The 13,612-nt window shown below is 36.7% G+C and overlaps 1 protein-coding gene across 3 annotated transcripts in view; it reads left to right on the top strand.

The window, feature by feature from the left end:
- The window catches only part of LOC137655441 (gamma-interferon-inducible lysosomal thiol reductase-like), a 193,202-nt gene that overhangs the window by 112,753 nt on the left and 66,837 nt on the right, over positions 1-13,612 (top strand). For all 3 annotated transcript variants that reach the window (XM_068389344.1, XM_068389337.1, XM_068389349.1), the window contains exons 2-4: positions 4,584-4,736; positions 11,970-12,143; positions 12,406-12,552. In XM_068389344.1, the coding sequence (XP_068245445.1) occupies positions 4,584-4,736; positions 11,970-12,143; positions 12,406-12,552 (474 nt within the window). The remainder of the gene's footprint in view (positions 1-4,583; positions 4,737-11,969; positions 12,144-12,405; positions 12,553-13,612) is intronic.

The following is a 13,612-nucleotide window of genomic DNA, read 5'->3' as shown; positions in this document are numbered from 1 at the left end:
GTTGTTATTGTTGTATTATGACAAATGAACTGAAACGACGAATGCTTATTTAGCTGGAAGAAATATCGGCTTGAGTCTTGTGATCGTGGATTAAAATTTCACCTTTTCTATTCTTGAGCCAAAGTAAATAATTTCTTACATCGAAAATATTCGTTTCTTTGTTTTTTTTTTTTTACCCTAAAAGTTGTTCACCTGGTGTAAATTTAGCTTTAGGTGATAATAATAGCACTTGTTTTCTGTTTTACTATACAGGTGTTCTGTGAACCCAATTCAATGTGCACACGTACAGTATAACTGTAGCCTACAGTACATTTGAGGATGGGCACTTATTTTCTCTTTTATCTTTAAAACCCCATAATTAACATTGTATGACAAAGACAACGGCTATGTACTATTCGGAAAGAATGCATTATTTGCTATTTTGTCAGATTATCCATCTTTATTCCGAATCGTAAAAAATGTTGATTTAATTCGCCATTAGAATTGCCAATGTTAGGTTCTATTGAACATTCAAAGATCACTTGTCATTTTACAATCGGAGTTTTTGATGTTTCGAAGTTTAGTTGGGTTTGCGTGATTTAATATTTAATGATGATTTTAGTTGAGCTGCAATACGTGTTATTATGTGTCAAAAGACTATTTTATGAACAATGCTATTTTGATTCTTTTGTTTAGCAATATAAAAGTTCTTCAATATTGACATCGTTGTGGTCTGTGAAGTTTTGACTTACAAAGACCAATAGGAAACCAAACCGTTTTCCAATAAATAGAATGGAATACATAATATGTCCTATAATATTTTAGGGATATATTAACGTGTTCGTGATTTTTTTTCCACTCAGCCATTGCAGTAGATGGTAACCCAGTGTTTATCTGACCCACAAAGAATGTTGGCATTTACAATTCCATAACACTTGTGTTGAAACACACATGTTTTATGACACAGTGACATGTTCGTAGATTGGTGTGTAATATGTTATATCATAACACGAGAGAGAGAGAGAGAGAGAGAGAGAGAGAGAGAGAGAGAGAGAGAGAGAGAGAGAGAGAGAGAGAGAGAATATATTGTGTAAAATTTTGTTCCTCCAGATAAAGTTACAGCCACGTGTTCTTATATCGTTGGCAGCAGCACATACTGTATAGATTATTTGGTACGATAGTTTAGAGAAGTCTTACTGTATAATGGCATTAGGCTAATTAGTAATGGTTGAAATGTATCAGGAAGATATTTCCATAAGTCAGAAGCCTAAATGAATTGTGGTACAGTTGGCTTCATTAATTATGGTACACCGTTGTCTCCTTAGTCACCCGTGAAGTGTACCGGAATTAATGAGGCCAACTGTACAATGTAGACTAGAGTAGAGAACAATTATGTCGGTTTTGATTTTTTTAAAGAATTGAAAGTTATAATTTCCCAGTTTAAATTATATGAAATTGAATTTGGGACCTCAATGATTTGCGAATTTACAAAATGTTATAGTATTTTAGCATACTTTAAATATTTCTTAGTGATATTGCATGTAATTTTTCGAGATAAGATCTCAAATGGATTTTATTTATTTGTAAAGATGTGTAACATTCATTCATATTTTTCTATTTTAATGTTGTTTGTAGGTTGAGACCAAATATTAGAGAATTTGTCAGATTGTTTAATGCATGTCATTCATGTGAACTTGGCATTAAATCTGGGAAATGATCTCATTTCCAAGTCCACTAATTAAGACCGATTCTGCTTTTTTGAGTTGACAGCGTTATATTGTCAGGAGGGTAAAATGCGAGAATTTTCACTGAATATATGTAGAAATTATCTTTCCTGGTTATTGGCTGATAATTGAAGCGTTCAATTTCACATAAAATTGCCTAGCCAGACACTCGTGTGTTGATATGTCCTCTATTTTTATTTGAGCTTATAGAATATAAAGGAAAACATGCTTAGAAGAAGTTAATTCCAAATTTATTTAACTTGGTTCTATATATAAAGATTACAACAACAACTAGTTTAACCATTTCTAGTCTACTGCAGGACAAAGGCCTCAGACATGTCCTTATTCCACTCTGTGGTTTGGTCAGTTTTCTTCACCACGCTGGCTACTGCAGGTTGGTGATGGTGGGATATTTTCATCTGATCGCTCACAGCAAACCAACCTAGTATGGATGGCTGTGACTAGCACAGCTATGTTGATCATGGAAATACACATACCATTTCACCCTGTTATGGTATCCCCATTCCGATGGCTCAGTCAGAAACTGTCTGATATTCTGTAATCAACAAGGATGAATCATATTTAACTGGATCACCTGACTGTGCCTCTGTATTTACAGCACATATAATTACATAGGCAAAGGCCTTTGAACTTGTCTTGGGAATGGGGTAAATTGTTTTAGATATACTTACAATACCCCCTTGAAAGTTTTAATACCCAACTCCCATTAGTTCAGAAAGCTCAGAGTGGTTCCTTCACATTTCCTATCGACCCCAAAAAATTTTGTTTCTGTTGGGCTTCATCTTGAATAAATTCCTGGTAATGAGGCAGCAGACAGGGAAGCTGAAGAGGCAATATTGAAAAATGTTATTTTATAGAAAGGGATCTGAAATCAGATATGAAGTCCAATTAGGTTCTATATTTTAAAGGAATGGCAGGGGGTGGCGACCCCCCTACTAATAATATGGAAGGTATAACACCAAGTCTAGCATTGACCACTGATTTTTTCATAAATTTTAATTTTCAACATTATTCATTTGAATTCATGATAGTGCTGGGTGACCACACCAGTCCCAGTTCCTAAAAATCTTAATTCAGTCCAGTCTTTATCTAAAGTTACTGCATCACCTAAGAGCAAAACCTCAGCGATATGAAATGAAAAATAGAGGGGTATCAATTTTGCTCTTTTATTTTAGTAGAATATACAGATTATTGACTCCTTTTACAATGCTTTCTTTGGTTAAAGTCATATTTGTAACCAAAGCAACATCATTATCCGTTGTAAGGTGTACAATCATTTATTTTCTGACCCCAATAATCTCCTAGGAAAAGAGGGTTTACTGATAAGCCCTGTACTGTGTGTAGGGATATATTTGGATTTTAGCCCTTACAAGTAATGACATTTTTTTTATTTTTTTCCAATGTCGTTAATGGTATAAAAATTCTTATCCCTATAGATTTTTAAAAAGTTTGAAGGGTTACCACAAATGGGTAGAGTCATGAAAGTAATTTCCACCAATGGATATAATTTGGTCATCTTTTCCCTTCATATTTATAAAGCTTATTCTGTACTCATGACAAGTATTGAGACTTTTCACAGTGTAATTTTCTCTTAGAAATAACAAGAGGATGGCATCTGTGTCATGTACTTTAGATCTTTTATTTTATTGGTATACTGTTCTGTCTGAATGGACACAGCTTGACTCTAAGCTTACCATTTGAACAAAATCCACATTACTATTACAGAAAAATGGGGAATAGTCTTCCCAGCAGTGTTATGGATACTGATGCTTATCATTTTGAGAGGTTGCAGTATTTCGGTGATAAAATGAGCCATGCCCTATCCCTTCAGCTCTCTTACTTACACTGTGCATTAGGAAGCTCAACTTTATATGTATAATTTTATTTCTATTTATTTGTTGTTTCTTTTCACCTCCTTTCATTTTATCACTAGGCTAGTGTTCAGATTGTAAATTATTGGCATTTTCATTTCCTTTTACTTGGATGTCAGCTCTTTTTTAATGATAGGGGGAAATTATTATACTCTTCCCAATTATTCTATTTTTGTTGTACTGTATTTTATAATTATATTCATTACTATGATATACCAGACAGCACTATCATTTACTGTCAAAAGGAAAATACAACCCTTTTGACTATTGTATGAGTCAGAATCAATTTTTGTCTTTGACCGTAAGAAGAACAATAACATACTTTATTTTTATCATCCCTGTTTTCTTGAATGTAACCTGCCTAGTTTAGCTTCTGAATTCTACAAAATTAAGAATCTTTGACTTGACTGTGGAACTTATAGAATGTGGGGACCCAGATGAGTTCCTAGCTACTAGCCCGTTATTTCTGTTAAAATATTCTTAAGTGTGTATTTCAAGTGTATTTCAGAGTAGTATTCTTGGCTCATTTTTTACTTCCCTTTTGCTATCCAACCTTTTTACTATTACTTAGTGATGCAACAGCAGGGATTTTCTTCCAGTTGTACCACTGCACTTAATGGCCTCCTTGGGCCATGTGGTGGGCCTTTTAGCTCAAATTTGTTTATACATGAATAAAAATGAGGCTCAGTCACATAGGTTGAATAAAGTTGAGGAAAAAAAGATTTACAATAGAATAGCGAAATTAATTTTCTTTCAATTTCTTAATGGCTAGAATTCTTACCCTCACTGCAAGTTTTTAGCTGAGCACATACTCAGACTTCCTCAGATAGCAGGGGTATATTGAGCTCTTATTTTGAATTTTTGTCAAATAGAATCAATATTTTTTAGTAACATTTAGCTTTTATAGGTCTGGTTTATTTGCTTTGAAATTAGAGAAAGGTTTAAGAATTATGTTGTAATGTATTTGAAATTTCTTATTCTTTTTCAGGAAGTAGAAGTAAATCCTCCCATGAATGTGGCAGTCTACTATGAAGCGCTATGTCCTGACAGCAGACACTTTGTTATGAAGCAGTTAACCCCAGCTTTTAAGAAATTGAATGACATAATTGATCTACATTTGGTTCCGTATGGAAAAGCTTCTGTAAGTACTGTACTGAATTTGGATTTGTTGGCATTGGTTGGGTGTAAGCTTCTTTGATAACATATGATTTCATGGTTGATTTTATTTATAAATCTTAATGGTGGTAACAGCACTAGATGCTAGTTTGCTGCTAAGCTATTCTAGAAGAGACATTTATCACCTTTTGTAACTTCAATTATGTTTTTCAATTTACATTACTGTACTTGGCATTTATTAAAATTTTCTTAAGTTGTGTGAAAATTTAATCTCTCAAAAATTATGCTTTCTTTCACTTAATTTTATTTTCATTGTATTGCAACTGTTTTATAAGATATTGACAGTTTTTAGTTTTTTTTCTGACAGCTAAAGCTAAATTGAAATAAACAATAATGTGCCGCTATTTTAAAACTAGATGAAAGGTGTTGATTGTATAAGGAAATGTTCACAAGGATTTTTTGCAATCTTTGTTATTAACCTTCATCACCAGAGTTTGACAGAGGTTGTCCTTTTTATGATTTTAGATACATTGTATGTATCAGAGAGGAAAGTAAAAAAAATTCCAAGAAAAAAAGATTTCAGCAAGAGTTATGTTGTATAAGTGCTGTAAGAACCAAGGCTAGCAATAGAAACTTCTTCTTTGGCATTTTTTCTTACAAAGTTTTTTCCTCCATTTGAAGAGTAATGAATTTGTCTGGGAGGTTATTGGAGCAGCCACTAAAGGAAAATTCCTTTATATATATATATATATATATATATATATATATATATATATATATATATATATATATATATATATATACAGTATATATATATATATATATATATATATATATATATATATATATATATATATATATATATATATATATATATATATATATATATATATATATATATATATATATATAAGTGTTGTGAACAATATTTGATACAGTACATACAAGTGAAAACAAAGCAAAGAAATGGTATTTACCTTTATTGGTTGCTTCTATAACCTTCCCCGCTTGAAACGACAGCCCAGACAAATTCATCACTCTTCAAAAGGAGGAGAAAAACTTGAAACAGCAATCTAGACATTCAGCATTCTTCAGGAGGAGAAAAACTTATTAAATAAAAAGGCCAGCAAAAAAAATTTCTACAGCCAGCTTCAGTTCTTATTTGTGTTTCTCAAATCGTCATGAGATGGGAGTCCAGTCCTTGATGTGTCCAACCTCAAAAAATTTCTCATTCTCACAAAATTCATAATTGAAACAAACTCTTCAGTTCTTTCATATATCCAAGAAAACAATGGGATACTCTCTCTTGACCTATTTGACCTATATTTTCATGTCCCCTTTCATCATAATTTAAGGAAGTTCTTAAGAATCATCTTCATATGGAAAAACCTATCAATTCTGCATCCTGTGCTTAGCTTAATTAAGGGCAGCTCTGCAGGTCTTTATGAGTCATGAACCTAGTCTTTAAGTGGCTTCATATCCTAATTCGAGTTCTCTTTTACAAAAATGACGGGTTAGGTAGAACCAAATTATTAATTTCTTAGAGCTTTGTTAAGCCGGGTCCATCGGGACCTGTGCCTCATGGGTTTCCATCTCTTACAATGGAGAAACTACTTGTAGGCTATAACACTTCAGAGTTATTAACTACATTGTGCTTCTTGGGACACTACAGAGATCATGAAGCTTTGTGAGGCCAAGCCCTTTGGGACCTGCACCGTGTGTTTCAATCTCTTATGAGGGAGTAATGGCTGGTCAAGTCCAGCACAGCCTTTTTCGTTCCCTTCCGAGGGGATGATATACGGCTACTCACCAACCCCATCTGGGGGTTAGAAGGAGCATGAGTACTTTACTTCACGAAGACCTTAGTTTCACAGAGGAGTCATGGGCAGTGTTGTGCACCCATCCAATAAGCTCTAGCAAGGTGGGTGTGTGAGCTCTACTACCTGATGAAGGTACTAGTCTTAGTACCCATAGCGGGTTTGTGAGACCCTAGCGTGTGCTGTTTTGGTAGCGCACAGAGCTTCAGTTTGCCATTTCCTCTTGTATGCGCTACTTTGGTAGTGCACAGAGCTTCAGCTTACTGTTGCCACAAGCGAGTGCTACTTCAATAGTGCACACTTACTCATATTACCTATATCTAGCCTTACAGGAAAAATTCAATTCTCTCCCCTCCAGTGTTCATTGGCCCTTGTCATGGTTCGCTGATTCTCGCCGTGTCACATGGCTGGGGTAATTAAATAATAAAGAACGATGAGAGATGGTGAATTAGACAATTTTTACATCGTAAGAGGATATATTGTCTAAGTTAATTTTCAGAACAAAATGAGCATAAATCTTCAAAGCAAGTGAAATAGAACTTCAAATCTTGAGATTATATAACAGAGGAAATACAAGTTTCTCGCTGACTTTCAAATGATTTGATCTGTTCATTACAATGTAATTAGCTTGTCAATAATAGCGACACACGGGGACAGTGGACACTCTGGGAGACAGTTATATGATTAAGATTATTGGACGTCTCATGGTGTATCGATGCCTGCCATGGTTGAGGTAGGCTTGCCATGGCAGATGGGCCTATTGAGGGTTGCCTACTCACGACTCGGACTTGAACGTAACTGGTCTTCGACTGACCTACTTTGGGTATTCTTATTTCCCATACATTGCTGGGGGGTCTGAGGGCTTGTCTCGCCTAAGGGTAGCAGTGGCAGGTGATGTAACCATACCTGACTGGTTCTCACTCTGTGTCCCCTCTCCTCGGTGTACCTGTTGACATGGAAACAAATTCAGTACATGTGAGCTTGGTTCAGCAAATACCACACAATGAGGAAAGTGGCTCGAACTGCTTCCCACACTACCCATGGATCGGGGAGACGAGGTTATAGGTCAGCAACCGCCACCCTACTTCCTGCGCGTTTACTTTATGTTTTTGGCCTTTGTTTAGAATTATTTATTTGTACGTAACAAACTCCCCTCTACCAGAATCAAGGCGTGTCCTCGGGCCTTTGCAGAATTCAAAACTTCAAAATAATGCTGATGCCATTAACTTTCAAGAAAAATTAACAAAACATAACCCACTGAAAGCTAATCTACTCAAAACAAAGTCTCCACGATCCTTGGGAAGCCTTGTTCACCTCCAACAAGGGTGAACAAGACTTAGATTAAAAATTCATATGTAATATTTAACACATTTCACAGTAAATAGGAACTGGTGAACAATTATCAATAAAAATGGAAATTCACATTTTAGCCCTAGATGGGTGACTGGCGAGAATAACAGAGGTTGTCGAAATTTTGTGTTCTCCCAATCTCCGTTGGCCCTTATGCCCTCGGACCTTAGTAGGAACACCTTCAACCTCCATCTTCAATCCATTCCATGGAAATATTTTATTGCCTTCATTTCATGAAACTCGGTCTTTTTCATGAAGTCGGCCGATGACTTTCTCCCTCATCTGGAGCTCTTCCTTAAGACAGAGTGGTTGAGAAAGAATATCTTCTTTCCTCATGGGAGAACCCCTCCCAATAGCTCAAAATAATCGGCTCATGTTTTTTTCGCCAAGGAAAGAGAGTATTTTAGCTACAAAAGATGCTATTTAATTTTCATCTTCTTTCAGGAAATGGGAAGCGGTCTCTCTCTTTTTTCTAATGATTGCAACATCTGATCTCGTGGGAAGATGCAGTACGCCATGATACCGCTGAGCTTCATCGGTCAGAAGTCTCCACATTTAGTGTCTCCTCATGAAACGAGCTTAACCTTCAAACCTTGCCATGCGAAGGAAGGTTTTGAGATCATTCAGTTATCCCATAATTTCCTGTACAGGATTGGCCCTCATCTTTTAAGACCCCGTACTACTGACTGATCCAAAAAGTATTGAACTCCTGCAAGACATCGCTTTCAGTTTACCTCGATCTGAAAATTAGAGTAATCGAAGGAGACACGAATGTCATAGCTAATTCAGGTAACTGTAGACTTGGTCACCAGCCTGTAGAAACTTCCGCAAGTTCGATAAGACCGCATCAGTCCCCGTCGAATGCGTCCTCAGAAGGACTAACCGGGTCCCAGGTCCTTCGGCACTAGGGAACATCCTTCCCTTGGTTCTCCACAAGATCTGAGCAAGAAACGGTCTTGGTAAAATGGCTGCCAGACGAGAATCTCTTCCAAAGGAGCCGATCTTGTACTTCCTGGATTTGATGCTTCTTATAGAGGCATAAAAAAAGGGGGGGAGGCCACATACAGTACCATACATCCATAGGACTAGGATCAGAGCATGAATGATATTGTCTCTTGATCCCCTAGTAGGCATCCTCTTCCCTTGGGAAAGTACCTGGGGAATGACAGTGATTTGTCGGCTGCCCGTTCGTGGGAAACACTTCATGCTCCTACTTGGTCTCCCCTTTGAGATATCCTGTCCATGTGTTTGGATTTTATAGAATCCACCCCTTCTGCAGGAGTCCTCCTCCTATAGCCTCTGTTTTAGAGGTCTTCCTTCAGGAACGGGAATGAATATCAATGACAGTCATTGATCTATTTCTTTCTGCGGGAGAAGGACTGCAATCACCTGTTGGATTCTCTTTTGTGAGCAGTTTCTCTTAGAAAGAAATAGATGGCTTCTCCCCACTTCTGTGCAAACTTGTTCTCAGACTTGTCTTATTAAGAGACTTGACTAGCGCATCGATCTAGCCATGTCGGAAGGCAGGTCACATCCAGTGGCACGTCTGTGACTTCGGAGAACCCATTACGGACTTCCTTTACAACTAGATGCTTCATGGTGAGAGTTAAGTGAAGTCTGTTTTCTTTTCTTGAGGGTGCTATTCCAGATATGTACTCAGAATTGCCGTCAAAGGGCATCGCGCTCTTAAGCTTGGGCAATGGAAGACCTTTGCTCGTCCATCGAGCATCTCCTCCATCCGTTGCTGTCCACAGAGTTTGAACCGATTTACCCGTAGGAGGTTAATACAGCCCTCTACAGGATGGGTGGCTTCCTTCGATCCCGGGATTCCTCCCTTGAGGACCTAGGGCACCTAAAAGAGAAGATCTCCTGATCTTGAAGACAGGTCTCTAGCAATGTGACCCTCGATCAAAAGAGAGACGTACCCTACGGGCCTCCTTTAATGTCTCGCTCATGGCGAGAAACCAAGTAACATCCAATTTTGTTAAGCCCTCCAAACCGGAAACCTGCCGCTTTGTAATCAAGGCTGTTACACCAGAGGACATACCTCGAGGAGGATGCTTACATAGCCCCAAGGGTACAGCACGTTCGCCAACCCTGGATGGCCCAAGAGAGTGCATTAGACTACCATTCCTGACTATGATCCACTGGGTCATATACCTGTCATTGATTCCTCCTTTTCACTCCAGTGATTATATTGAGGCCATACCTCAGGAAAACAATAAAAGAGCTCACTCCATAGGTTCAGCACGCTTTGCTAACCCTAGGAAGGTCAAAGGAGGCTTATAAGGATCTCGTTCGTGACTGGGACACAGGTCACATACAGTCACGGAATCCCTCTCCTTCTCCTAATAGAGGTGACCCAGAGCTCATAACGTTTTAGGGCAGAATCGGTCCATAACATTTAGACGCAGCTCCTTTGTGACACAGACCATGCCATTGGTAGGTCTGATCTACCTCACCCTATCTGCAAGGTGTGACCCACAGAAGACCCGATACGGTTTCTCTATCGCTCCTGTGGTGGTGACACAACAAGTGATTTAAGAATACCTCGAGCTCCTTATTGGACAAGTAGCAGAAGGTTGAGGGCATTGGTTACCCGAGGTAAGGCTGGGATGAATGAATGTATGTCTGGCTCTTTTACTCTCTTCATCTTCCCCTTTTTTAGGGAACAGCACCATGGTTCCCTTTGCAAGCGGGCTTCAACCTCTGCAGGTAACCAAGTATAGTTTATTGTTATACTGTATACTTGTATACGTCTCCAACGCCTCCTGCGATGTAGGCCATGGGAAACGTCCTTTTATGTGTAGGGTTTCTATTTAAACCAAGGACATTCTTACTTAAACGTTCAAACGATATCTCGCAACTACTTGGGTTGCTCAGGCCGCTATCATACTCACTTATATTGATAAGTGAGGTGGCAAGGTTTCCCTTGATTACAGTTTAATACTGTACTAGAGGATGGCAGAAAACCACAAATCAATCAATCAAGGTTAACCCGGGTCAATGACTAAGCCAGTAGTTGAGCTTACCACCCTCCTAAGAGTGAGTTATTCACATAAATCACAAAAGGTTTTTTAGTATGGGAACAAATGACAAATTTGGAAATAATTTGTATTTTTCTCGAACTAATACAAACCTGTAGTTATTTATATAAGTTGGCCTGCCATCATCTGTCCCCCAATAAGTCCTGCCTGCAATCAAAAAGTGACATAGATCACAGCTGTGAGAGTATATATATGCGGCTGGGTACTCCCCAGCCACCACTGGGTTGCTACCTCGCACTTTAAATCTAATGGCTGCCTTCCAGCCCCACCGAAAGTATATGTACTTTGATAACTACAGGTTTGTATTAGTTAGGGAAAACTACAATTTATCTCCTCATCTCATCTCCTCTTTTAGCATCTCTTTTTGCTCATTGGGACATTGATTACAATTTTAAAGTAGTTAGTTCCTGGACTCTCAAGGTAAAAATATTTACCTTATAGAATATAGCTCAAAATATGTCTAGTAATTTTGTGGATGGCTTTCATTCTTAGCTAACATTTCAGATTTCAGGATGAAATGACATCAGTAAGATGAATGTTGTGTATGAATTGAAAAGTTTTACTTTTAGATTTTTTCAAATTCAATATTAATCTAGAAACCATATTTCTTTGTTGAATTTGTATGCTGCATGAAGTTCTGTTTTGTTGGTGTCTGCTTTTGCTGACATTCTTAATGTCATCACTGTCCATCATTTTTAAAGAAGTGTTTTACTCAACATTAATATTTTTTTGCTGCTGAACTTTTTGATGTATGACATTCTATGTGAGAGATTATTCTTTCACATTGAAATACCCCATGTTGGTTTGGTTATTGAAGGTAATTTTATATATTTGGACCATACAAAGTTTTGCTTTTAATTTTAATTCTATACATAACAACATAGTTTCTTATATGAAAATCTACTTTGCCTAGATCTATTATTAAGATTTTGTAGCTCAAAAGACCATTCCTTGAAGGCTTCCAAGATTTGTTTGCTTTGCACATCTATCCTTAGTAGTTTGTTCATCTTCCTAACAGCAATTTTGTATTTTTAAATTTTACAGACCATGGAGAAAAATGGAAAGTTTACCTTCGAGTGTCAGCATGGCCCTTTGGAATGCCAGGCCAATATGGTTCATGCTTGTGTCACCAATATCTTCAAGGACCAGACCAAGCAGCTGTCAATTGTTCATTGTATGATTGACAAAAATATGCAGCCTTTAGTTGCTGGCCAAAAAGTAAACCTTCTCAACTTTGTATTTGTAATGATTGAAAAATAGTTACGTTTATTGCAATCAATTTTCTAAACATTATGAAATTGTGTATGATGCATGGCGCTATACTGTAGCCATTTTGATATTTAAATTCATCTCTCAAAGATTAAGATTCAAAGTTAATTTAAGAATTTAAGGACATCAGAAGACCATATTTCTTGTATATGTTGAATGTTTACAGTAAAGAATATTTTTTAGATTAAATTTACTCATTAATATTTTTCAGTGTGTTGAAAATCACAAAGAGAAATGGGCAGATGTTGAAAACTGTATCAATTCAGACCATGGTGCAAATATATTAAAGCATATGGGTGATATGACTCATAGCCTCAAGCCAAAAGCAAGCTTCATCCCCACAATCACCATTGATGGGGTAAGTAACTAATGGTGTCACAGTACTGTAGTTTTTCTTTGAATTTTCTGCTCAAGTATTTTTTTTCCTTTGAATTGTTTTTGTATTTTTGGTGTATTGCTTCAACTTCTTGATGATGATCTATTATTATTTCCATTAATCTTACCTTCAAATAGCAAAATTCTATTTTTTCTGTTGTGCCAACTTCACTACCACAGATTAAAGATAAAAGGTAAAAGAAGATGAAGCATAAATAAGATTTTCCTCTCACTGCCATGTACCCTACCCAGTGGGATTGTTATACCACCCACCTACCATACACCAAGAAGTAAGTGGAGGATCATGAGTTTTCTGTTAAGACAGCAGCAATAAAGAATGTGAATCTCAATATTCCAGCCGGGTCTTGTGCTCTCATGTATTTCTGTAACTCCACTGAAAAAGTAGTTTACAGCTTCTAATAACATACAGTATATTCAAGTTTCAAGACAAGTAGCCTGTCCCCATTGTTAGTTTATCTATATATTGTTTAAATGCAAGATAAATTGGTTATTTCTGTTGACACATTTGATAAGTGTTCAATACTACAGTACCAATTGTTAGTTTTGCCTTTCGCTTCCATCATTGTGCAATCCTCAAGGCTGACAAATGAATACCTTAATTCTATAATTTCAAAAGAAAGATACAAATTCAGTAGAGATATTTGGGTAGGACTACCAAATTTGATTCTAGTGTTATAATGATGTCATCTGCAAGTGTTGGTTATGAAGTGTCTGTCAAGGGAGCTGATGTTAATTTAGAACTTTTAAGTATATTAGACAGTTTTTCCAGCCAATTCAGCCTAATTTTAGTTTTTTAAAAGTAATCTCATGCAGTTTCATGTTGTTACTTAGTTCTTTATCCAAAATTTCTCATCATCATTGGCTGAGAATAATCTTACAGTACTTATATAGGTACAAGCTTAACTTCTCCTTATACAGTAAGTACAAGTTTTTATTTACTAATAGTTATACAGTAGATTTATTAATATTAAAAAGCAGTTAAGAGTTTGTTAATATCTGTTTATATATCACAACATGATACA

Source organism: Palaemon carinicauda, chromosome 1, assembly GCF_036898095.1.
Source record: "Palaemon carinicauda isolate YSFRI2023 chromosome 1, ASM3689809v2, whole genome shotgun sequence".
Taxonomy (NCBI): domain Eukaryota; kingdom Metazoa; phylum Arthropoda; class Malacostraca; order Decapoda; family Palaemonidae; genus Palaemon; species Palaemon carinicauda.
The sequence above is the reverse complement of the archived record's forward strand: the minus strand, read 5'-3'. Positions and strand labels throughout refer to the sequence as shown.